The sequence below is a fragment of the Xenopus laevis genome, chromosome 4S (assembly GCF_017654675.1).
Source record: "Xenopus laevis strain J_2021 chromosome 4S, Xenopus_laevis_v10.1, whole genome shotgun sequence".
NCBI classification, from domain to species: domain Eukaryota; kingdom Metazoa; phylum Chordata; class Amphibia; order Anura; family Pipidae; genus Xenopus; species Xenopus laevis.
Window position 1 is genome coordinate 48,980,145 of NC_054378.1, and position 27,225 is coordinate 49,007,369.

Here is a 27,225-nt window from a genome sequence, read left to right on the forward strand (position 1 = left end):
TGAGGCTTGAAGAGAAGGACAGCTGCATAGAAGTCAGAACAAGTCTTCCGGCGTGCAGTAACCCTCCGAGATCCACCCCTCATTCATTTTAATAAAGGTCAGGTAATCGACACTTTTGTGACCTAGGCGAGTTCTCTTCTCAGTTACAATCCCTCCTGCTGCACTGAAGGTCCTTTCTGAGAGCACACTTGAGGCTGGGCAAGACAAGAGGTTCATGGCAAATTGTGACAGCTCTGGCCACAGATCAAGCCTGCGCACCCAGTAGTCCAGGGGTTCATCGCTCCTCAGAGTGTCGATATCTGCAGTTAATGCCAGGTAGTCCGCTACCTGCCGGTCGAGGCGTTCTTTGAGGGTGGATCCAGAAGGGTTGTGGCGCTGCCTTGGACAGAAAAACATTTGCATGTCTGACGTTACAGACTGGCCAAAGGGCTTTGTCCTTGCAGGTGTGCTCGTGGCAGGATTACTGGCACCTCTGCCCCTGGAATGTTGATGAGTTCCTGAAGTGACATCACCCTTAAAAGCATTGTACAACATGTTTTGCAGGCTGGTTTGTAAATGCCGCATCTTTTCGGACTTGTGGTATGTTGGTAACATTTCTGACACTTTATGCTTGTACCGAGGGTCTAGTAGCGTTGCGACCCAGTACAGGTCCTTCTCCTTAAGCCTCTTGATACGGGGGTCCTTCAACAGGCATGACAGCATGAAAGACCCCATTCTCACAAGGTTGGATGCAGAGCTATCCATCTCCGCTTCCTCATTATCAAGGACTGCATCATCCACGGTCTCCTCCCCCCAGCCACGTACAAGACCAGGGGTCCCCAAAAGGTCACCACTAGCCCCCTGGGAAGCCTGCTCCTGTTGGTCCTCCTCCTCCTCCTCCACAAAGCCACCTTCCTCCTCTGACTCCACTTCTGGCACCTCTCCCTGCGTTGCAGCAGGTGCCTGGGTTCGTTCTGGTGATTCCGACCAGAAATCGTGCGCTTCCAGCTCCTCGTCACGCTGGTCTACAGCCTCATCTGTCACTCGTCGCACGGCACGCTCCAGGAAGAAAGCGAAGGGTATTAGGTCGCTGATGGTGCCTTCGGTGCGACTGACCATATTTGTCACCTCTTCAAAAGGTCGCATGAGCCTGCAGGCATCGCGCATAAGCACCCAGTAACGGGGGAAAAAAATCCCCAGCTGTGCAGATCCAGTCCTACCACCCAGTTCAAAAAGGTACTCGTTGACGGCCCTTTGTTGTTGCAGCAGACGTTCCAACATAAGGAGCGTTGAATTCCAGCGAGTCTGGCTGTCAGAAATCAAACGCCTGACTGGCATGTTGTAGCGCTGCTGAATGTCAGCAAGGCGTGCCATGGCTGTGTAGGAACGTCTGAAATGGGCCGACACCTTTCTGGACTGGGTGAGAACGTCCTGGAATCCTGGGTACTTGGAGACAAAACGTTGGACTATTAAATTTAACACATGTGCCATGCAGGGCACATGTGTTAAATTGCCTAGTCTCAACGCTGCCAACAGATTGCTTCCATTGTCACACACCACTTTTCCGATCTGCAGTTGGTGTGGGGTCAGCCACCGATCGGCCTGTGACTGCAGAGATGACAGGAGTACAGATCCGGTATGGTTTTTGCTTTCCAGGCACGTCATCCCCAAGACAGCGTGACAACGGCGTACCTGGCACGTCGAATAGCCTAGGGGGAGCTGGGGGTGCACAGGTGTGGAGGAGGAGAAGGAGGACCCAGCAGCAGAGTAAGAAGAAGAAGAAGACGAGGTAGAGAGCGATGGAGGAGTAGAGGTGGTGGCAGAACCGCGTGCAATCCGTGGCGGTGACACCAACTCCACTGTTGTTGTTGAGCTACCCATTCCCTGCTTCCCAGCCATTACCAAGTTCACCCAGTGGGCAGTGTAGGTGACATACCTGCCCTGACCATGCTTGGAGGACCATGCGTCAGTAGTCATATGGACCTTTGGCCCAACACTAAGTGACAGAGATGCGGTAACTTGGCTCTGCACATGTTGGTACAGGTGTGGTATTCCCTTTTTAGAAAAAAAATTGCGGCTGGGTACCTTCCACTGCGGTGTCCCAATTGCTACAAATTTGCGGAAGGCCTCAGAGTCCACCAGCTGGTATGGTAAAAGCTGGCGGGCTAAGAGTGCAGACAAGCCAGCTGTCAGACGCCGGGCAAGGGGGTGACAGTCAGACATTGGCTTCTTACGCTCAAACATGGCCTTCACAGAAACTTGGCTGGTGGCAGATGACTGGGAATGGGAACAGGTGGTCAAGGTGGAAGGCGGAGTGGAGGGTGGTTCAGACGGGTCAAGGAGAGCAGAGGTAGAGCAGTAAGATGCTGGACCAGAAGGAGTGTGGCTTTTAGTTTGCCTGTTGCCTTTGAGGTGTTGCTCCCAAAGTGCTTTGTGCTTGCCGCTCATGTGCCTTCGCATAGAAGTTGTACCTATGTGGCTGTTGGGCTTACCAAGGCTCAGTTTCTGACTGCACTCATTGCAAATTACAATGCTTTTGTCAGAGGCACACACATTAAAAAAATCCCACACTGCTGACTTTTTGGAAGTGTGCGATCTGGCGGTAACAGTAGAAGTTGGCGGAGTTGGCGGTATTGGCGGCAATGGCGGGTGCGTTGGCCGGCTGAACACAGGTGCCGATACATGTTGTTGCCCTGCTGATCCCTGCGGGCTGTCCTCCCTGCTTCTTCTAAGTCTTATTCTCCTACTGCCTCTCTGACTCTCCGTCTCTCCATCTGAACTACCCTCCTCTTGCTCTCTTCTACTAGGCACCCACAAAACATCAATCTCCTCATCATCATTCTCCTCAGATGCATCAATTTCTTCTGACACATCACAGAAGGAAGCAGCAGCGGGGACCTCCTCCTCATCACTCATTATGTCCATCTCTATCGTGTTCTCTGCCAGAATTAAATCTGGTGTAAGGTCCTCATCTCCTTCATCTTCTTCTGGCAATAATGGTTGCGCATTACTCAGTTCAAGAAACTCATTGGAAAATAACTCCTCTGACCCCAGTGAAGAAGGGGCACCGGTGGTGGAGGAAGTGTTACGTGGGGTGGCCATAGCAGTGGAGGATGAGGAGGATGTTGTGGTAAAGTTAGAAACGGTAGAGGATGGGGTGTGCTGTGTAAGCCAGTCAACTACCTCTTCAGCATTTTGGGAGTTCAGGGTCATTGGCTTTTTAAAACTGGGCAATTTGCTAGGGCCACAGGATTGCATAGCAGCACGGCCCCTAGCACGGCCTCTGCGTGGCGGCCTGCCTTTGCCTGGCATTATTTTTAAAAAAACAACAACAACAACAAAAACTCAGTTGGTTTTTCTGGAAACGATAATACACACAGCTAGATGGCGGGTTGAAGAAAACACTGTGCAAATAATGCCTACAAAGTCAACGTATACACTACTACAGCGGTGGATACGGATTACGTAAAATATATGAATGCTGCTTGAAAAAAGTAACTCAAGTGGTTTTTCTAGAGACGATAATATTATCAATATTTAGACAAAATGTGAACAAGGTCACACAGCTCGATGGCGGGTTGAAGAAAACAGTGTGCAAATAATGCCTACAAGGTCAACGTATACACTACTACAGCGGTGGATACGGATTACGTAAAATATATGAATGCTGCTTGAAAAAAAGTAACTCAAGTGGTTTTTCTAGAGACGATAATATTATCAATATTTAGACAAAATGTGAACAAGCTCACACAGCTCGATGGCGGGTTGAAGAAAACAGTGTGCAAATAATGCCTACAAGGTCAACGTATACACTACTACAGCGGTGGATACGGATTACGTAAAATATATGAATGCTGCTTGAAAAAAGTGACTCCGGTGTTTTTTCTGGAGACGGTAATATTATGGATATTTAGACAGAATGGGAACAAGGTCACACAGCTTGATGGCGGGTTGAAGAAAACACTCTGCAAATAATGCCTACAAGGCCAACGTATACACTACTACAGCGGTGGATACGGATTACGTAAAATATATGAATGCTGCTTGAAAAAAGTGACTCCGGTGTTTTTTCTGGAGACGGTAATATTATGGATATTTAGACAGAATGGGAACAAGGTCACACAGCTCGATGGCGGGTTGAAGAAAACAGTGTGCAAATAATGCCTACAAGGTCAACGTATACACTACTACAGCGGTGGATACGGATTACGTAAAATATATGAATGCTGCTTGAAAAAAAGTAACTCAAGTGGTTTTTCTAGAGACGATAATATTATCAATATTTAGACAAAATGTGAACAAGCTCACACAGCTCGATGGCGGGTTGAAGAAAACACTGTGCAAATAATGCCTACAAGGCCAACGTATACACTACTACAGCGGTGGATACGGATTACGTAAAATATATGAATGCTGCTTGAAAAAAGTGACTCCGGTGTTTTTTCTGGAGACGGTAATATTATGGATATTTAGACAGAATGGGAACAAGGTCACACAGCTCGATGGCGGGTTGAAGAAAACAGTGTGCAAATAATGCCTACAAGGCCAACGTATACACTACTACAGCGGTGGATACGGATTACGTAAAATATATGAATGCTGCTTGAAAAAAGTGACTCCGGTGTTTTTTCTGGAGACGGTAATATTATGGATATTTAGACAGAATGGGAACAAGGTCACACAGCTCGATGGCGGGTTGAAGAAAACAGTGTGCAAATAATGCCTACAAGGCCAACGTATACACTACTACAGCGGTGGATACGGATTACGTAAAATATATGAATGCTGCTTGAAAAAAGTGACTCCGGTGTTTTTTCTGGAGACGGTAATATTATGGATATTTAGACAGAATGTGAACAAGGTCACACAGCTAGATGGCGGGTTGAAGAAAACACTGTGCAAATAATGCCTACAAGGTCAACGTATACACTACTACAGCGGTGGATACGGATTACGTAAAATATATTATGGCTGCTTGAAAAAAGTCACTCCGGTGTTTTTTCTGGAGACGGTAATATTATGGATATTTAGACAGAATGTGAACAAGGTCACACAGCTAGATGGCGGGTTGAAGAAAACACTGTGCAAATAATGCCTACAAGGTCAACGTATACACTACTACAGCGGTGGATACGGATTACGTAAAATATATTATGGCTGCTTGAAAAAAGTCACTCCGGTGTTTTTTTCTGGAGACGGTAATATTATGGATATTTAGACAGAATGTGAACAAGGTCACACAGCTAGGTGGCGGGTTGAAGAAAACACTGTGCAAATAATGCCTACAAGGTCAACGTATACACTACTACAGCGGTGGATACGGATTACGTAAAATATATTATGGCTGCTTGAAAAAAGTCACTCCGGTGTTTTTTCTGGAGACGGTAATATTATGGATATTTAGACAGAATGTGAACAAGGTCACACAGCTAGATGGCGGGTTGAAGAAAACACTGTGCAAATAATGCCTACAGGGCAAATAATGCCTAAAAGGTCAACTTATACACTACTACAGCGGTAGTAAAATAAAAAAAAGTAAAATAAAAAAAAAATGAATATTAAAAAAAAAAATTAAAGTTGGTGCTGCTGAACTACTAGGAGCAGCAGATTAGCACACCAGTCCCACTCCCCAACACTGCTAGACTAATAGCACTGGGCTCTTATAGTAGTAGTAGTAGTAGTAGTAGTAAAACAACAAAAAAATAAATAAAAGCAGTCCTTACAAGGACTACTGTTATTGCAGCAGTCAGCAGATGAGATCAGAAGCAGGACAGCTGCCCACTGCAGCTACATACAGAGCACTGCAGTAGAAGGTAGATTACTAGCCAGCAAAGCTACCTAAGCTTAAATGTCCCTCAAACCCCTGCAGACTTCTGTCCCTCCAATAACAGAGCAGTATCAAAACGATTACTAGCCAGCAAACTTTCAACTGTCCCTGAAATCACTAACAGGCAGCAGCTCTCTCCCTACACTATCTCTTCAGCACACACAGGCAGAGTGAAAAAACGCTGCAGGGCTTCGGTTTTTATAGGGAAGGGGAGTGGTCCAGGGGAGAGCTTCCTGATTGGCTGCCATGTACCTGCTGGTCTGGGGTGAGAGGGCAAAAAAAAGCGCCAACAATGGCGAACCCAAAATGGCGAACGTCGCGCGACGTTCGCGAACTTCCGGCGAGCGCGAACACCCGATGTTCGCGCGAACAAGTTCGCCGGCGAACAGTTCGCGACATCTCTACACATTACAAGGATTCCCAATACTTTTCTTTTTTATAAGAATTATAAATGAAATGAAAATGTTTACTAAACACATTTAATTTACAATTACAATCACATCAATTATTCAGTCTTCCCCCTTGCATTATAATTTAGTATTTTAATATAGTTTCTGGCTGTAGAAAGTTGGGGAACATTTTATGTGTTAATAATGATTTAAGGGTATGACTCCAAGGGGCCCATTTACAAACAATCGAGTTTTGCCATTTTGCCATATAAAAGTTGTTGAGCAATGAGCATACATAGTAGTGGGAGCACTTACCAGTCTCAGGCTGGCTCCAACGTGCGTCACATCCACTGCGATCCCAACAGTACAACATAGCAACAAATTCAATCAAAAAACGGAGCACTGGGGAAGCCAAAATTCATAGATTAAAAAGTGAAATTTATTGCACAATCTTTAAAAGTTTGCATGCGTCAAACATCCCGTGGGCTGCACGCGTAACGCGTCTCGTGGCCACCTGCCACCTCCTCAGATTCTAGCTAGCTTCTGAGGAAGTAGCAGAAAGCCATGAAACTCGTTAAGCGTACAGCCCACGGGATGTTTGAGGCATGTGAACTTTTAAAGATTATGCAATAAATTTCACTTTTTATAATCTATGAATTTTGGCTTCCCCGGTGCTTAATTTTTTGATTGAAAAGTTGTTGAGGTTTTATAGAAGTCAACAGGAGCTTTGCTGATCTTTTTTGACTGCTCTAAATAAATTCAGACTTCGTAATTCTGTTTTCGTATTCATTTTTGGGCTACAAAATTTTTTATAGATCTTCCTATTTTTTAGCTCACGTTCAGGGTCATTTTCCATTTTTTATTCAGATTTTTGAATAATTCTCGTGACATTTGCAAAAAACTACATTTGTAGTTTTAGAGTTTGTGAGTTTAGGCATGCTTTCAAAAACTTCTAAAACCACTCAAATCTGCCAGACTACAATGCCCAGCATGTTTTAGTCTTGATAATGAAAATAATTATGCTACGATTTGTATCCCAACAACACAGTAAAGTTGGCAGGTCAGGGTGCAATGTGAAAAAAATAGGAGCAATTTCTTTGTACTTTGCACCCTGCCCTGCAAGAAGGAAATTGCCATTTGTCTGCAGAGAGCTTAGTTTGCCCTGTGAATACAGCAGTGCCTGCATTGGTCATTGTTGTATTGCTAGGGTGTGTTTGGAGGAACATAGGCACAGGTGAGATTTGCCTCAGGTGGCAGCAAACGCCATTTATAAGGGGAGGCAAAAAGCTGCCTCTTGTAACTTTAAAAGGGGATTTTAGCAAAGAGCAGAGATCCCTAAGCTATTCTTGGCAGTGAACTTTGACTTGCAACCACTCTTTCTCTAAAAAAGACATTACAATTTTCCTTATTATCGTCAATGAGAAAGTTGTCTTGTCTTCTGGATAACATAACAGCTATTTGGCTTTTTTCATATTTTAGGTATAAAGTTAAACACATAGAAAAAGTAAAAGACCCGGCAACATTTTCATAGCTATCACTTCCCATAACATTCCAGTATATGTTAGGCATATAGACAGGATATATTTTATAAGTGTTCGACTGTCCCCCAATCTCTGTATATTTAGATGCATAATTCTATTATATCCTATATTCTGTGGTCAAGGACAAATAGATATATTTAGCAAATTAAATTAGAGGGGAATAACAATATTATTACAATGTACAGATATTATAAATGACCAGGTCAGCAAGTGACAACACAGTGACAGAAGCATAGGCAGCATTTTAGGACTGGCGGTATGATGAGCTATTTCATACACTCGGCAGGAATTTAGCTGCAGTAGGCATCATCCATGTTTCCAGTTCAGCTCCACAACAGCGGTGCTTGATGTTAATATAGATTGATGGGCTCAGCCATGCTAGACACACAGTGAAAATAAAATCAGCCTTACATCTCAAGCAGCATTCCATATTGTATTGTATTGGAAACAAATCTGGGAAGGCTTAAAGGGGAACAATGGTGAAAATGAAAATTTAAAAATTCAGAAATAATCAAGTTACTCTTCACAATCCCCCTCTCAGCACCTGGCCCCCAAAAATTTGAACCGTCCTATGTTTCTCAAAAATATTATTGCAGTGGTGTAGCCCATGCAGCTGTCATTAAGCAATGGTGATCTGTGGTTGGAGGGACTGTGAAAGCAGCTTTACATTTTGCCTTTTAATCCTTCCCTGTAATAGAAAACATTCCACTACAAGTAGGATTGCGGGCTTCTTGAAATGTAACGGCCACACTGCTCAACCACCATTTAGAGATGCATGTAATCCCATCTGCTGTGAAAAATTTTCTAGGGGGACAGGTTCGGCAAGGCAATTTCCGAGGAATACAGAGGAAGAGAGCACAGGTTACAGGAGAAAGGAAAGAGGTGGTGACCAACAGAAACATAAAACGTGGTATGGGATATAAAAGCCTATAGAGGAAGAAAGGGGGACACATGGAACAGCTGCATAAGAAAAAAAAATAGAATACGAAGAATTCGAGTTAAAGTTTGATCTCATTCATTTAGGAAACAATAGTATGAAGAAAATATTTTTCAAGACCGTTTCTGTAATTATTATATTAAGTTTATATACTCTATGCACGAAGACAGATAAATATCCCTTCAAAACCCTATGAAATTTTAAATTACAATAGATAGAATTTATTTCTAAAAAAGACAAGTACTACTTAAAAACAGTGAGGGAGGTATGTGAGAAACATCTATTATTTATTACACAACTACTTTGTAGATCACATACACTGAATTATGTAGTTGTGCATTTCAAGACATATTAGGTTCTTAAGTGACATAATCCTGGGGGGTAGTATCAGTTGAGCTCCAGGTTCAGGGGAGTGTTAGTGCGAGATTTTTTAATGGCATGTGTTTCCTATCCAGTTAGAGTATCAAACGATGGAAATCTCCTTTTTGTTTCTGCAAATAAATTCTCTCTCCTAAGTAGAGATCTATAAATATTACATTGCTGTGCTGCTTGACCCATGTGCTTGTCTGTCTCCTGCTGAGAAAGCAAGTGTGCCTTCATTGATTTGCCTTGCTCTGATCTATATCAGCAAGCATGATCTGAGTTGTTTCAGGCAAGCTTATTATTTTCAGCTTTCTAAGATATCATAGTAAGAACTTATACACAATAGGTGTAATTCTTAAAGGAGAAGCAAAGGCTTGGTGCACTTGGGGTGCCAAATGTTAGGCACCCCCAAGTGATTGTATTGACTTACCTGAAACCCCGGGCCGGTGCTCCTATCAGCAGAAAACTGCACCAGCCCGGGGTTATACCAGTGAGCTTTTTTCCTTTATATTTAGCACTTATTTATTGTTACATGCAAACATTTAGGATGAAATCAACAGTATTTGTTGAGAAATATCACGAAGAACAAAGCAGGTGGCTTAATTTGATTAATAGCATAATAGATATTGGTCAGTTCATCTATCAGAATGATTTGAGAATTTCATCTGCTGATGGACCATGCTGGACAGTGCATAGTTTATTGGTAAATTAGTAAGTAAAGAGGGGCACCAGTTCCTCTATACTTCCTGCTATTAGCCTGTATGAACAAAACAATAGAAAGGCCCAATGTTGCCAGATGCAACCCTCCTCCATCCGTCACCCTCGACCAGGGCATACCTGCAATTATTCTGGTGGTCCTGGCAGAGAGAGGTGGGAGCGAGGAATGTCAGGGAGGTGGGGGGGGGCAGTCTGGGCTGGCAGGGTTCACCGTTTTTTTCCTACCCTGGAAAGGCCAATGGCATGTATGGTCCCTTGTACGCCATCTGTCCATCCAGCATGTAGTCATTCTGACTAGCATTGCTCCTCAACCAGGGGCTCGCAAGTCACATGTTGCTCACCAACTCATTGCATGTGAGCAATTTTTGATTGCATAAAAACTAGGTGTTCTGCCAAAAGGATCCTCCTGTAGGCTGCCAGTCCTCATTGGGATTTTTATTTAAATAAATGCTTACACAATAAAGAAACATAACATAATACAATTCTTACGCTAACATAACAAAATGAATGGCAAGTTATATAAGCTTTAGAGAAGTCCACTTTAGATTCCCACCACCAGAAGACTCCCTCCCCAATCCACCCATATGAGGACGGCCAACTATCAAAGTCTTCTGACCACCTCCCCACACCCCCCAACAACACCCAATGAATAGCCAGTTTCAAAGTCTTCCCCTCCACCAAATCAAAATATCCACAGCCCACAATCTCCCTAACCCTGTCCCCCTACCAAAAGATTGCCAGTCCTCATAAGGGCTACCAAATAGTTAATCACAGCCTTTATTTGGCAGCCCCGGGAATAGTTTTTCATGCTTGGGCTGCTCCCCAACTCTTTTTTTATTTGAATGTGGATCACAGGTATAAAAGATTGGGGACCCCCGCTTGATTGGATCAGCCCATGACTGGGCCACCTTATGGGGCAGGTTACGTATTAACAGACAGAGATTCATCATTCCCAACATTTGAAAAATGTAAATAGGGACAAAAACATCAGCCACGTGTAATGTGTAAATTTTTTTGACCATGCCCATTTTATGGCCACACCCTCTAATTACCATGTCCATTTTACAAAATTTGGCAGGTTATGAGAGTTTGAACACATTTCTGGGAGTTTTAGGGACATGATTTATGTGTTATAACAGTTTTGTTAAAAAGGTGAAAAGGCAGTTTAACCTGTGAGTCTCAGTTCTCCCAAGAGACCTGCTTATCTTAAGAAGTTACAATTTTATCTTTGCTTATCTTAAAAATGTTAGAAATATTTCTTAGTGCAGGTGCTCAGTGTCCTGGGCTCTCTGCCAAAAAGCCTCTTATAATTACGTCTGAAAGCTTCTCATAGGGTACTTTGTATGCGTGATGTTTTGTTGGACTATTGCAACCTAACTTTTGTTTGTCCCAGTGATTTTATGACTCTAATAACAGAAAATGATTTACTGAATCTGTCACCAGATATTAGTTTAGAAGAGGAACTTGTTTGGTCTGTTTATATTGCAGCATACCCTTGCACTACTGTATCTATGAGAAGGGCTACTGTGCAAGATAATATATATTCTCTTGTCTACTGATAGAAGTGCTCTTTGTACCTTACAATTTCACCTTCTCTGTAGTTTTACGGTTTGTTATCTTTAATGACATTTTTATAACAGAAGCTTATTCCTGATATTGCCATGAGTGCTATCTCAAAGGCTCATTTTCATTTTATATTTGATTGCGGAGTTGTGTTGTCCTGGCTTTATTATCATGATTTTAGCTATGCTGCTAACTAGCTAACATTTAAAGTAAATTTAAATTTACATTCTCAGTATTTCTTATGGTGCTTTGGGTCCTGTATAATTTAGACAGCTGGAGCTTGTCACTTTTCATAACTTCCTAGTGATGTGCGGGCTGACCCGATACCCGCCGCAAATGCCGGCTTCTGACTTCCAGGTTCGTCTTTTATAGACGCTGCGCCTGCTCGCCCCTCCCCCTTTGTGACCTCATCTTTGGGGCGGGTCTATAAAAGCAACCCGGACGTGCGGATGCGGGTGGGTTAGGGTCGGGTTAGGGTCGGGTGTGGGTCAGGGAAATCCCAACCCGCACATCACTATTCCTAAGGACCAGTAATTCTCTTTACTGTATTTAATGGTATTAAATATTTGACCATTAAAGTCAATGTTGCCTGTAACACTTGCACATTGACACTTAATTACTGGCACTTACATTTACACTGCTGGATTATATTAAGCCTTTGCCATGCATTATAGTACAAGAGTAATTCAAAGGATTAGTTTGTACAGCTCTGGGTCTGATTTATATTAAAGGGGACATAAAGCTTACATAAAGTGTTGCTCAGCCCAAATGATACTGAACTACAGCACCAGCATATTTCTACATATTACATGGGCTAAAGTAACTTTGGAGCTAGAGTTTAGCAACCAGGGCTTGAATCTTAAAGCAACATTAGTCAACAAATGCGCCAAGGCCAGTGGCTAATTTACTGTTTGAAGTGCTGGAGTGGAGATCATAACATGTATGGCTATGTCTGTAAAGAACCACAGTGGAAATGCTACCATTGGATTGTATACAGTAAGTAATGCATTGGCAGAATGTATGAACAGAAGGTCCCAAGACCATGCTAAAGAAATTTCTATGCACAAATTAATGCAAATATGGCCCCCATGGAGAGACAATCCGGAAAATCTTTTAGGGTGTCACATTGGAAAAAGCATACAAGGGTGTCAGTTAGTGATGGGCGAATTTATTGGACGCTGGCGTCAAAAATGAGACGCCGGCGCCGTTTCGCAAATTATACGCCGTTTTAGTCGGCCAAACGTAACGCCACAGATTCGCCCATCACTAGTGTCAGTTTGAATGCTGGTCAAGCTTTCAAGAAGTGTGACTGTTTGGGGTATGGGATGGTGGATTTTTTCCTTTAATAAAAGATGGGCATTCAGAAGAAAGAGAATTTATTAAATAAAGGGAAAGTAAATGAAAGAAATCAAGATGTTTCATATACAGCTTATTTAGGAGTTGTTCATCTTTGAGTTAATTTTTAATATGATGTAGAGAGTGATATTCTGAGACAATCAGCAATTGGTTTTCATTTTTTACTAATTGTGTTTTTTATTCAGATTTTTATTCAGCAGCTCTCCAGTTTGCAAATATATGACCTCAGCAGGTTTTTTGATCAGTAAGAGCCCTAACAAATACTGCCATCTGGTGCCCATTGGTGATCACTGCATAATTAATTGAGCAATACAATGTTCTTTTAACACTGCATGTATATACTCACAATTTGACACTAGTGCATAAATCAAGCCAGCAGTGTGTGAAAGGTAAAAACTCTAATACTTTGTAAACCTTTATAGAATTTTTTTCCCAGTATATTTAATATGTCTGTCCAGCACAGATTTATTGAGATCATTATTAAATGGCAATAGTGTGCAAATTCATCCTGCCAATATTACATATTCCTATACATCAGGCAGTGCTATAATGTGTTTCTATGTCCCGGGAGAAGATTGTTCTACAAAAGGACAGAGAGCTGGGGGTGCAAAGGACACAGAGGATTCTCATGAATGCCCATACATTAAAGGACAAGGAAAGGCAAAAAAATAAAATCCCATTTTTACTTTCTTTAATGAAAAAGAAACCTATCTCCAATATACTTTAATTAAAAAATATGTACCGTTTTTATAAGAAACCAGACTGTATGCAGTGAAATTCTCCCTTCATTTATTGCTGTGGATAGGAATTGTCAGACGGTCCCTAACTGCTTTGCAGGGAAACAATCATACTTATGAACAGCAGGGGGAGCCCCCGCCTTACTTACCAGCCATGCAGAACTCAAGCAGCTTTGTTTATGATGATCCCTAAGCAGCCCAGACCACACTGAGCATGTGCAAGGTCAGGGTCAGGCAAAGATGTATAACAAAGTTACAAGATGACAGCCCCCTGTGGCCAACTTTGAAAGCATAAATCATTTGTTTGACTAGACTTTGTGGTGCAGTAAGTTCATGCTTATGTTTAGTATACAAAATACAGCATTTCTAGCCTTATTCTATTTTAGACTTTCCTTGTCCTTTAAGTGGCTTTTAAATATATTATTTTTCGGTAGGCTGTTGCTTTTATTTGTATCATATCAACACATTTTAGTTGAAAATTGGAAATGTTCATCAAATACAGGGAATCCATTTAGAGTGCTATAATAAAGAAAAGGAGAACATCAATAAATAACAGTTTAAGTAAAAATGATTGTCGGTTTTCCATGTGTTACACTGCGTCAGCTATTGATTATCTCATTGTGACACCTGAAAAATCAGTGACTTAACTGTTCAGAAAAAAAATTCTACAATGCACGCTTTGTATCTAGGAGATGACGTGCATATAGCAAAATATTTCCATTTTTTGTTCTGCAACATTTTGGCTTGGAATTTATACCATTAGCTGGTTGCCAGGTGATAATGACTGTAGATGGCAGGGGAAACTGGTATGGATTGGAGTTTGCATTTCACACCAAAATGTATTCTGTCCATCTGCATGCAGACCAATGCAGAGCCTGTTAGTGTACTGTGTTAAGTACCCATACTGGGTTTGACTAACTGCCCATAGTGGTAAATCCCATGAGACTGATCTGTGACTGTCCTGACCTCAGACTATTGATCAAGGTTCGAACGAAAATAAAACACACATACGCAAACGGACACACAATAATACACACAGACATAGTTTTAGCCTTTCCCGCAAACAGAAGTCATATTCTAACACACACACGTATGCTGAGAATGAGCACTAGCTGAGATCTTAAACCTGGGCACCAGGACACCTATGGTAGGTAAGATCTTAAAAGGGTTGTTCACCTTCAAACACTTTTTTTCAGATTGTTCACCAGAAATAAAGACTGTTTCCAATTACTTTTTATTTTCTATTTGTGACTGTTTTTACAATATTGAAGTATAAAGTTAAATTTTTCACCTTCTAAAGTAGTTCTGGGAAAGGAGGGTCGTGACTCTGTAACTGTTCTAAATTGAAACATTTAGTTGATACATTTGTTATATTTGTCCCTGCTGAAAAGAATCCTTGAGTTTCATTAAAGGGCGCTGTTAGAATTGATACAATAGTTGCTAATATCCCACAGATACTGCTGATAAATGCATCAACTAAATTAGCAACTAAATGTATTGAATTGTAACAGTTCAGATTGAGCACCTGAGTTACTTGAGCTGCCAGGCTGAAATACAGAAGACAGGGACATTCAACTTTACACTTCAATTCTGGAAAAACAATAAAAAAAAATAAAAATGGAAAGCAAATGAAAAACTTATTTTTGGTGAACAATTTGAAAACAATTCAACTAAAAAAAAGTTTTGGGTACAGATTAAATCCCAAGTATATACAAGCTTTGCCCTTATTGGGGTTTGTCATTGTAGTGCAGAGCAAGAATCCACTGTCCATCCCTTCTGAACACAACTCTGTAGTCATAGGAAGGTGAAGCTAATTCTGCCTTATCTGGATATGCAAACAGCTGTGCCTTGGGCTGTGAATTGAAAAAAACATGGTACATTTTTTCAAAGTGGCGCATGCTGCCTTGAACGTGAAAAAAGCTCCAGCTTGCTGCCAGCAGAGGGAGCATTTAGTTGGAGCATTATGTGCAAAGAAAATCTGCAGTAGAGATGTGCGGGCCGACCCGAAGCCTGCGAGACCCGCGGGTTTAGCGGGTTCGGGCTGACCCCTGGACGAAATGTGGGTTGCGGGCGGGAAGAGCAGGAGAAGAGCTCGACCTAGTACTGCCGGTATATATGCAATGCTAATTTGGGCAGTATAACTTTATGTCCAGATAAAGAACAGCAGAGCTTGGGTTACACACACTCTGTGATGCAAACACACAGGAATAGGCCTTTGCTATGTGGAAGCTATGAAGGGGAGTTGTAGTGGAACTACGCTTTGGGCAAGAGAAGCAATATTTCAGCCAGCAGCTCTAGGGTTAATCCTGTCAGGCAAGCATGTGCATGGGTTTCCAATTACCATAGTTAACCTAACAGTCACTATTCTGGGGGCCAACAAGACTCTGTCAGCCCTGTCCATCCCAAACCTGGGAACTCTGGTAAGATACACAGACCAGGGTTGCGGGATAGGGCTGGAGAGACAATTTCAAGTGGAAACACCTTTGCTCAAAAGGGGGCGCCAGTGAGAAAAAACACAATTGGGTGCTTTGAATAAGGGGAGCAGGGACATATTACTGTCCATAGTTCTAAGAACCTATGGACTATGGATTCAATACCACGGATAATTTTTGTGCGAGAACAGGGAGGAGCTGGTATTTTCCATATGCAAGTAATGTTAAATGGGAAAACAGTGGGAAAACAGTATCTCTGGTGGACTCAGGTAGTGATATTATTCTAGTGTCACATAATCTGGTAAATATTATTGGTCCCCATGCAGAAAAAGTCTGTTTGTGGCTACATGGTACAATATTCCGCTGCTCCTTCGTCTACTCTGGTCAGACTTTTCAGACCACAGCCGCAGAGGTGCCAAATTTGCCTTACCCCTAGTGCTAGGATGCAACTACCTTAATTTTGCCGGTGTGCTACAAGTACAATTAAATAAGCCAAAAACTGAGTCCACTGGAAGTTTTCTCATTCACTCATTCTGATCACTATGCAGTAAACTGTAAATCAGGAAGTCTAAATGGGAAAGAAGGATTGACAAACACAGGGGCCATAGGGTTTCCGAATGCATTGCTAAATGAGTCGAATGTACCGAATGCTGGATTGTCTCTATGTCAAATCATTCCCATGATATATTACCAGGAGGTGAAGTTATTGATGAAAATCTAGAACAAGAGTTAGATAAAGGTTGATGAAGGCTAATCCTGCCAAGTGTTGCTTTGAGCTATCTCAGGCAAAGTTCCTTGGTTATACAGTAGGAAAAGGCACAGTTAAGCCCCATAAATCAAATACAGGCCATTGAAAGCTGACTTTGCCCCGTAACAAAAAAACAGAGCCTTTCTTGGATTAGTGGGGGTACTAGCCATAGTTAATACCCCATTTTGCCACCGAAGCTGCCCCACTGACAGATCTAATTGGGAAAAAGCCCCCGAAAATGTTAGGAGGAGTAAAGAAGCTGAAGGTGCATTTAGGGATTGCACTTTGTAGCTGCCCTGTGCTGATATCATCTGATGTTTCTAAATTATTTTCTTCTAACAGATGTCTCAGATGCAGATTGTGGTGCAGTACTCTCATAGTTTGTAGGGAAAGAGGAGCACCCTGTGCAGTATTTAAGCCGGAAGTTACTGTCAATGGAGCAAATATATCCCACAGTGGAGAAGGAATGCTTGGCAATAAAGTGGGCTACAGAAACCTTCAAGTACTATTTGCTGGGTAGGACATTTATTTTGTTACTGACCAAGTGGACAGTGGATGCATAGTAATAAGGCAAATGGCAAGGTAACATGCTCTTCTCTCACTACATCCATTTAAATTCTTTGTAAAGCACAGAACAGGCTTACTGCATGCTAATGATGATGCACTATCCAGAGTCCACAGTAATGTGGCAAGAGTTGCTCCTCTGTACAACTTTATGCTGGGGAGAGGGATGTGTGGCACAGTGAGGGATTCTGTGGCAAGAGAAGCAATATTTCTGCCAGCAGTTCTAGGGTTAATCTCCTAGAGTTAATCTTGTCAGGCAGGCAAGCATGTGCCTGAGTTACCAATTAACCTAGCTGCTGTGTTTTAAAACGTTTGGCTTCCAGCTCACTGTGCTGCCTGTTATAGGAGATTGGTGATCCTCTGTGAAAGTGCTCTGACAGATGCCAGTGCACTGAATACCTTTGTTTTGTTTTATACATTAGGATCAGAATAGCTGACTGGTGTTTTAGAAAGTGAAAATATGTATAATTGATGGGAGTAGGATTTTATTTAATATTTTATCTTGTTTCATGTAAAAGGTTGGAGAAACTGTAAAGTGTGCCATAAGTCTTCAGCATTGCCCCTCAACCATGGAATATCCCTTCCCCCCTACACCAGTGCTCATTCCTAATTACCATCAAGACTCAATGGGGGGAAGGGAGTGATGGCTGAGAGATAAGTAGTAATGCTAGAGGTGGGAAACAGGACTGCTTGGGGGGGGTTTCTGATAACTCAAGCAGTAAGGGCAGAGACACACATGGAGATTTGGGGAGATTAGTGGCCTGGGCGACTAATCTCCCAGAACTGCCTTCCCACTGGCTAGAATGTAAATTGGCGGCAGGATGGTGCTCGGAACGCTTCGTTTTCCAAAGTTGCCTCATGAGTTGCTGGCGGGAAGGCAGTTTGGAGAGATTAGTCGCCCGAAGAAGAAGCAATTTGTCGCCGGGTGACTAAATCTTCCCGAATCTCCATGTGTGTCTCTGCCCTAAACGAAGATATTTGGAAGTATGTAAAAAGTCCTCTTTTTTTAACTCATTATGACAGCAAGCAATACTTTTTTTGTTAATTATTTTCTGTAATGTATAAGATTTATTCCCGTTAAAATTGGTATTGCATATCATTGCTCAGTATGAGCTCAATAAATAGAGCTGGTGTCGAAAATATTTGTTTTTGTTATACATTTTTACTATGTGCACACAGAACATGTATTTAGTTACACTATTCCATTCCTCGTGGCACTTTTTAGAATTGTATTTGCTTTATTGTTTACTTTAATTAAAAGAAAAGTGAAGTAGATAAGATATAGGACAATCCTCATTTATTGTGCTCAAAGTATAAAAGATTGAACAAGATAAATGTATTGATTGAGAGAAAACACATTGCATTCACTCATTTGTCTCAAACTGTTTGACCAAATCCTTTTTGTGTGCCTCTGGCTTACGCACTGGTTAATAGTTTACATTAATTGCCATTATTTGTCTGTTTAGGGAACTGGATTTCAGCGACGCGCAGGCAATCACTATTTTTTGTAACTCACAATAGGGGGTCATTTAAATGGGGGGGATGGGGCAAGATGTACATCCCCCCCACCTTTTCCCTACCCAGGAGTTGGTGCTGCATGTAAAATAGAGCGCCAAGAGTTGCCTTTGTTTATATACAGTGCTGGCAGCCCCTGGGATGTTCTTTTTATCTCATCTGTTGTACATCATCCTATGTATTCTACTCACAATGCAAGGCTCCCTTGCATTAATTGTTGACACTTTAAAATTGCACAAAAGGGAGTTTTTGATACTGGAAATGGGAAAAAAGTGATCAAGCCTCCCAACAGACATTATCATATGACATATATGACATTATTACAGTACTGAGGACTGAGACTTATCTTGGTACCAATCATCTTCTTTCATGTATAAGAAGAGTATTGAATATTCAAGATACCAGCTTGATCAGTGATAAAGTCTAGAATGTGTAAATGATCCCCAGTCAGTAATTCTTGCATTTTCTATACAACGCTGCAATAACCAATGTATTATCTGAATATATGAGGTCTCAGCAAGACATGCAGTGCAATGTGGCAAGACAGCAGACTGTTTTTGCATCAACTGTGTGGATATATATATATATATATATATATATATATATATCTATATATATATATATATATATCATTTTTATTTGTGGAAAGGACTTGCAGCAGTGTGGTTTATCTACATAAGATATCATTATGTTCTAGGACTGTACAGAGTTCCCTTGGTATACAACAGGATACAGATCTTATTGTGACAGCGCAGAACATGGTTAGTTGTGACTTCTAAGAGGGGTGTGTTTGTTGAGGCAGGAATTTGGCAGTTGCAGAGCTGGGGAAGGGGAGGACCCGGACATGAGGGCATGGCTTTTTAGAGTCTGACAATATCAAGGCTGTTACATTCAGAGCTCACACATTCCTGCTTGAACGTACTGTACAGGGAGTTGTGGGCCTGATAGCTGGAGCTGGTTTAACTGGTAAGAACATTTCATATTCACAGCAGGACTGCAAGTGTCTTCTCTTCTTCACTTGGACAAATCTAATCTGGCGGCAGAACAGTTTATCTCAGTAGGTGTAACAATGCTGGTTCCTGATTAGAAAGACAATGTGCATTTTTGTGCACTATTTCTGAACTGTAGGAGGCCCCATTAGAAGTGGTCAGGACTGGACTTGAATTCAAAATAGGCCCTGTCATTCCTAGTACACAGAGGCCCAAACAGAAAAGCCCCAACAGTCTACTTAATAGTCACTTTCTATGGGACCTTACAGCAGCCCCTCTGGCATTTGCCAGAACCCACAGATTGCCAGTCCGGGCCTGGAAGTGGTGCATGTACTGTTTTGGCAGCTTCCAATAAGCAAGTCTTATAGTTTGTGCAGAAGGTATTTTCATTTTCTGGAACTCTGTTTTATGCTGAACTGTATCTTTCTGCTGTTTCTTAATAGCCATACGCATGTACTGCTGGTCAATCCAATGTAAATGATAAGAGGAAGTTCTGTGTAAACCTTTTGCAAAATTCCAGGTGGTTATTTTCATTTAGTGTTTAGAAATGTTCTCACATTTAACAATTTCAATGCTTTGGTTAGGCTTGACTTATTGGTCTATAAAATAACTCACAACTGTACATCATGAAACAGCCTTAATTATAGGTGATACTATCATTAGATTGATCACACACTGCCTGTTACATCACAAGGAGATACCAGTTCATCAGTGAATGTTTATAATGGGAATACTGATAGGAATTGTGAATAAAACAGCTTATTATTTATTCGTCCTCTGACTAATATGGGAAGACTAAGAATGGTGTAATAATGTTTCTCCCAAGTTTAGCGTGCACTGACAGACAGCATCTATCTGTGCACACAAGGAGCAGATTTCATTGCAATAATGTGTACTTGAAAGGTTTTTGCACAGAAACTGCCAAGTCAGTGCACACTAAACATGGGGCAAAAAGCAGTGAATCTGCAATTTCTTCACTGGTGTAAATATGGCAGTGGATAAAACACCCTTTGTGACGTACCCTTAGGGCTATTCCACACGGGGAGATAGCCACGCGTTTGCGGTCGCGGCGACAAAGCGCCGCGCCAGTCGCCGCGACCGGCGCAGGCGACAGTTTTGTATGGGCGCCTATGTAAAAACGCCTGTGCTAACCACACGAGGCGATGCGCTTTTCAACAGTCGCCTGAAAAAGCCTGGCGAGGCATTTTCAGGCGACTGTTGAAAAGCGCATCGCCTCGTGTGGTTAGCACAGGCGTTTTTACATAGGCGCCCATACAAAACTGTCGCCTGCGCCGGTCGCGGCGACTGGCGCGGCGCTTTGTCGCCACGACCGCAAACGCGTCGCTATCTCCCCGTGTGGACTAGCCCTAAGTGCTCCTTATAGGACATTATCAGAAAAAGGATTTAGCATAACAAATGTATCCACTTTAGAAAAGTAGTCATTATATGTAAGGAGCTGTACTTTTCAAGCTGGCTTTTCATTAGTTAAGTTCTCCCTATCTCATCTCTTAAAGGAGAACTAAACCTCCCAATAATAAAAAACCCCACCCACTACCCTACATAGCCCCCCCCCTTCCTGCTTCCCCTCCGCATAGGTCATTACCCTTGAAAGTGCCCTAATTCATTACTCACGTATAGGTTCAGAGTAAGCGCAGTGGCGCTCATGGGCGCTATCTTCCGGCTCTTCTGTATTCTTCAAGAAGTGGACACTGTATTGGTGCATGCACAGTTACATAGTTACATAGTTACATAGTTAAATTGGGTTGAAAAAAGACAAAGTCCATCAAGTTCAACCCCTCCAAATGAAAAACCCATCATCCATACACACACCCCTCCCTACTTTTAATTAAAATTCTATATACCCATACCTATACTAACTATAGAGTTTAGTATCACAATAGCCTTGGATATTATGTCTGTCCAAAAAATCATCCAAGCCATTCTTAAAGGCATTAACTGAATCAGCCATCACAACATCACCCGGCAGTGCATTCCACAACCTCACTGTCCTGACTGTGAAGAACCCTCTACGTTGCTTCAAATGAAAGTTCTTTTCTTCTAGTCTAAAGGGGTGGCCTCTGGTACGGTGATCCACTTTATGGGTAAAAAGGTCCCCTGCCATTTGTCTATAATGTCCTCTAATGTACTTGTAAAGTGTAATCATGTCCCCTCGCAAGCGCCTTTTTTCCAGAGAAAACAACCCCAACCTTGACAGTCTACCCTCATAATTTAAGTTTTCCGTCCCTCTAACCAATTTAGTTGCACGTCTCTGCACTCTCTCCAGCTCATTTATATCCCTCTTAAGGACTGGAGTCCAAAACTGAACTGCATACTCCAGATGAGGCCTTACCAGGGACCTATAAAGAGTCATAATTATGTTTTCATCCCTTGAGTTAATGCCCTTTTTTATGCAAGACAGAACTTTATTTGCTTTAGTAGTCACAGAATGACACTGCCCAGAATTAGACAACGTGTTATCTACAAAGACCCCTAGATCCTTTTCATTTAAGGAAACTCCCAACACACTGCCATTTAGTGTATAACTTGCATTTATATTATTTTTGCCAAAGTGCATAACCTTGCATTTATCAACGTTGAACCTCATTTTCCAGTTTGCTGCCCAGTTTTCCAGTTTAGACAGATCACTTTGCAAAGTGGCAGCATCCTGCATGGAACCTATAGTTCTGCACAATTTAGTATCATCTGCAAAAATAGAAACAGTACTTTCAATGCCCACCTCCAGGTCATTAATAAACAAGTTGAAAAGCAAGGGACCTAGTACAGAGCCCTGCGGTACTCCACTAACAACACTGGTCCAATTAGAAAATGTTCCATTTACCACCACTCTTTGTAGTCTATCTTTTAGCCAGTTCTCTATCCAGGTACAAATACTATGTTCCAGGCCAACATTCCTTAATTTAACCAGTAACCTTTTGTGTGGCACTGTATCAAATGCTTTAGCAAAGTCTAAGTAAATCACATCCACTGCCATCCCATTGTTCATATCAACTGCACATGCACCAAAAGTGCCGGAAATTGCCGAAAAGACCTGAAGAATTTACATCAGCTCCAAGTCCCTAACACATTCACACAGTCACACTTCACTTCCATGCAAAACTCCCAGAACTTTCATACGAATGTACAACCAGGGCCGTCATCAGTAATCATGGGCCCTGCCCAAGTGCCCCCCGTTATTAGCCTACTATTAACCTGGGGCCCTAGGCGGTGGGCCCTGCCAACAAGTAGAATGGGGCCCAATGTAAAAAAGCTCCACAGATGCATTTTGACACACTTAATCCACCTGGCCATGCCCCATCATACCCAAACTATGTCTGTGATCTGCCTGAACCCTGGCCACTCCTTTGCAAGCCCCATCCTCTATGCAACTCTTTTTGTAACTGGGTACATCAGTCAGGGGCACCATGGCAAAAGTGGGCTTCACCTTTTTTGAGATTTATTAAACCTTGATGGTATTAAAAGTCTGAATAAAAAATTACTCTAACTCCGAATTACCCCCCCCCCCAAATGTCCGTATTTCTCAAAATGATTTATTCCAGAAATTACACCAACGTTTCAGCTCCTGCTTGGGGCCCTTGACAGGTTAAAAGGTCCCAGGTAGGAGCCGAAGCGTTGGTGTAATTTATGTAATTGATTCATTTATACATATATATATACACACACAAACAGTATATATTACTAAATTGTAAGGCATAGTCGACAGCAGTAAGCGGCTAGTTAACAAAATATCTATATTTTTGTTATTTCATGCTCTAAACAGGGCAAAAGCTGAAAATAAAAGCAGTTTCTCACTGTCTTTTTCTTTTCTGGGGCGAATGTAATAAAAGTCGCAAAGAGCTCTTCCTTAAACTGCTATTGCATTGCGAATTTTAAATGCACTTTTAAGAAGTACTTAAAGGTTCTGCTGAAGAAACATAGCAATTTTTTCAGAAAGAATTTTAATTACATTCACTGCGCACTGGCGCAAACTATAAAAGTCCTTCTTTCACTGTGGGAAGTGGTCGCTAAACAGTTTCCGGCTACGCAAAACTATATTTAATTCGAGCAGAGGAAAATTTGTTCGCACAAAGGAATAACTTTTTGCATTGCGAATATTTTTTCCATTACCGACTTTTGTTACATTCACCTTCATCTTTTAAAAAATTAACTTAAGGCAGTGGTTCTATGATATACTGTATGTGCTTCAAATGGTTATTCCAATAAAACACTGGGTATTTTTTTTCTCAAAAGAATGCAAAGCTTGAAATCTGACTTTTTATTTTACACTGAAACACTTTTTGTTCTTTTTCAATCAAAGGATTTCAAACTATATCGTATTTCTGAAGGCTGGAATTAAGCAACATACAGATACTTTGGTTAGAATGTCAAGAACTGTTTCTGGTTGGATTCTGAAGTCTGCAAAACAAAGCGTAAATGTGATCCACAGAGAGAAATGTCACTATTCCAAATGCCTCCTGACTCAACAGCAAGTTAAATGGAGGAGTCCAAGTAAATCTAAGGCAGTCTTTCAGAAGTGGCTTTGTTATCCTGTACATGAAATCAACTTTTCAGGAGAGAGATCTTTTAGGCAAATTTCTTCAGAAAATGATGTGCAATTCTTGTTAAGCCCATCTCAAATTAACTACATACTTAGGGCAAATGAGCTGTCCTACAAGCCAGTAGAGTTTAATGGGAAGAATCCAAGCACTGTCTTCAAGTTTGAGAGCAATCAGCTGGCTTCTAATACACCATGTGAGGACCGCAGGAGTGCAGCAACGTGCCTGCAAACTAACGGGCATTTTTTTGGAGTTTTTGATGGTCATGCTGGATCTGCATGCGCTCAATCAGTTGGCGAGCGGTTGTTTTACTACATTGCTGTCTCTCTGATGTCTCAGAAAACTCTTGAGGATATCGAGTTTGCCAGTGAACACATGAAACCAATGCTTCCAATTTTCCAGTGGCACAAACACAAGGATGATCACCTTTATAGGGAAGGGGCTTCCCTCTATATAGACCATCTCCGTGTTTATTGGCAAGAGCTGATTAATCTAGACAACAAAACTGGAATGAGTGTGGATGATGCTATGGTGTATGCATTCCAAAGATTGGATTCTGACATCTCCCTTGAAGCACAGGTGCCCACTGATAATGAATTTCTCAGAAACCTTACTCTGCAAGTTGCATTTTCAGGGGCAACAGCATGTGTGTCTCATGTCGATGGAGTTCATTTGCACATAGCTAATGCCGGTGACTGCCGGGCCATCTTAGGTGTTCAGAATGACAGTGGAGCTTGGTCAGCGGTTCCTCTTACAGCAGATCACAATGCCTTTAATAAAGCTGAGCTCCAAAGATTACATGCTGAACACCCACCATCTGAAAAAGATACCATAGTGACAGATAATAGGTTGTTGGGTATTTTAATGCCCTTTAGGGCATTTGGAGATGTACTATTCAAGTGGAGTCGGGAATTGCAGAAAAGTGTCTTACAAAATGCTTGTGATTTAGAACCTTTAAATATTTATCAGTATTCACCTTCAAACTATCATACTCCTCCTTATTTAAGTGCTGAACCAGAGGTGACCTACCATAAATTAAGGCCACAGGACAAGTTTCTTATAATGGCTTCTGATGGCCTTTGGGACATGCTGGAGAGTGAGCAAGTGGTCAAGCTTGTGGCCAATCACCTATCAGAAAATTCCCTACAGGAACCCAAAGTGTCTGCACAAAAGCGCAGCTTAGGAAAAATGTACAACCTGTTACTCAAGAGACAATCGAGGAAAATTCCTGTCCCAGACCAAAACATTGCAACACATCTCATCCGGCATGCCATAGGCAGTAATGAAGATGGGGAAATTGAGCAAGAGAAACTTGCCACCATGCTGAGCTTGTCAGAGGACTTGGCACGGATGTATAGGGATGATATTACAGTAACTGTGGTTTTCTTTAACTCCAGTGCAATTGAATCATACTACAAGGAAAACACCAATTCTTAAGCATGTGTTTCTATTGTCTCTTTAAGCTAAGGAGTAGAGGAATCTGTTTTTTTATTAAAATGAGAGCCGATACAAACCTCTAAGCTCTAATCACACTAATCCTTCCCTTTTTACCAGACTTTGCTTGTCCTCAAATGTATATTTTTTTATTAGTAGTATTTTTTTATTGTTACAGTAATCTCTTCTGTGAAGGTAGCATTCTTTTTATAATAAAATAATGTTGTATAGCCTTGTGCTTATAACACCTAACACACTCCAGCTTCAGAGCACAAGTCACAGCAAGCTTCTGGCATAACATTTTTGTTTTCTGATTATAATATTCTGAAGATATCTCAAACTTAAAATATCTCAAAATTAACTACCAGTAGCTAGTTTAACAACTAGAATTTTAGGTGTGAAGTGAATTATATAAAGTCACATAAGTTCAAATGATATGTTAGGACATTTTGCACAGGCACAACACAATGTTAAAAACTGAACTCTGGTTATAGACCAATGCCAGTGCTGTATAGCAAAACAAATGTGAATCGGAACAGATGTTGTGCCTTAATACTCGGCGATGCAGCCAAATACCAAGAGTCTCCCACTGACATTAGTAATGGTTTTGCAGCTCTCAGAACAATGTCAAAGCTCTGTATGCAGCTCCTAACTAGAGCTAACTGCCTCAGGTAGGGTCATGCAAGGGTTTAGTATGATTGAAGCAGGAGAGAAGAGTTAATATTGATAGGAGTTATATATATATATATATATATATATATATATATATATATATATATATATATATATATATAGGTAGGTATGTAATTTATAATGCTAATTAGTTTGGTGCATGCAGGGACAAATCCATCAGTGGCTACTATCAGTGCATCTAACATGGAACATTGTGTATATTTGCACATTGTGTACTCTTATAGCTGGAAGTTTAACATAAATTTTAGAATATGGTAAAAAAAAAAAAAAAACAAGTACGCGAAAAAAGTCATTCTCTATGGGAAGCTTTTTTTAAAATGTATTTTTTTTAAAAACAGAGAGACAAGAATAATGAGGGGCTGTGCAGGGTTTGGTGAAATAGGTTAGCTTAATTGCACTGAGATTATAGTAAATGAGTCTGTGAAGGTTTTCATTCATCCAGGTCATGGTATATCTATAGTAAAAAGTCACTTCTGAATTGAGAAAGAGCCAGGTCAGTTGACTTGCGAAATGTCTTCAAAAGAAAGAATAATACAGCAATTCCTGTTAATTTGACTTATTATTATAGATACAGTAGATTGAAACGACACACGTCTATCAAGTTCAGCCTATTTTCCTACGTTAAACCTGCTTATGTAGCAATAACCTATGCCTGTATAGCAATTAATACTATCATTGTGCTTAAATCTCCCCTTTACCTACCTCTGCAGGTATTGTTTAATTTTGTGACACCAAGTTCAGTCTATTGGCCTATTTTAAACCTTCCTATGTAGCAATTAATACTATTCATGTGCTTAAAGGGATCCTGTCATCAGAAAACATGTTTTTTTCAAAACACATTAGTTAATAGTGCTACTCCAGCAGACTTCTGCACTGAAATCCATTTCT

General features: G+C 41.3%; 1 protein-coding gene across 4 annotated transcripts; it reads left to right on the plus strand.

Annotated features, from left to right (window-relative positions):
* Nucleotides 1-16,912: 16,912 nt before the first annotated feature.
* Nucleotides 16,913-26,924, plus strand: LOC121393084 (pyruvate dehydrogenase [acetyl-transferring]-phosphatase 2, mitochondrial-like). 4 transcript variants are annotated; one of them, XM_041561211.1, is made up of 2 exons: nt 16,913-17,171; nt 23,973-26,924. In XM_041561211.1, exons 1-2 carry the CDS (start codon nt 17,164-17,166, stop codon nt 25,645-25,647), a joined length of 1,683 nt encoding a protein of 560 aa, XP_041417145.1. In that variant the 5' UTR covers nt 16,913-17,163; the 3' UTR covers nt 25,648-26,924. The 4 variants fall into 4 exon arrangements, with proteins under 4 accessions (XP_041417145.1, XP_041417144.1, XP_041417146.1 ...); XM_041561210.1 differs by lacking the exon at nt 16,913-17,171 and adding an exon at nt 18,084-18,137; XM_041561212.1 differs by lacking the exon at nt 16,913-17,171 and adding an exon at nt 19,488-19,634.
* Nucleotides 26,925-27,225: the final 301 nt, after the last annotated feature.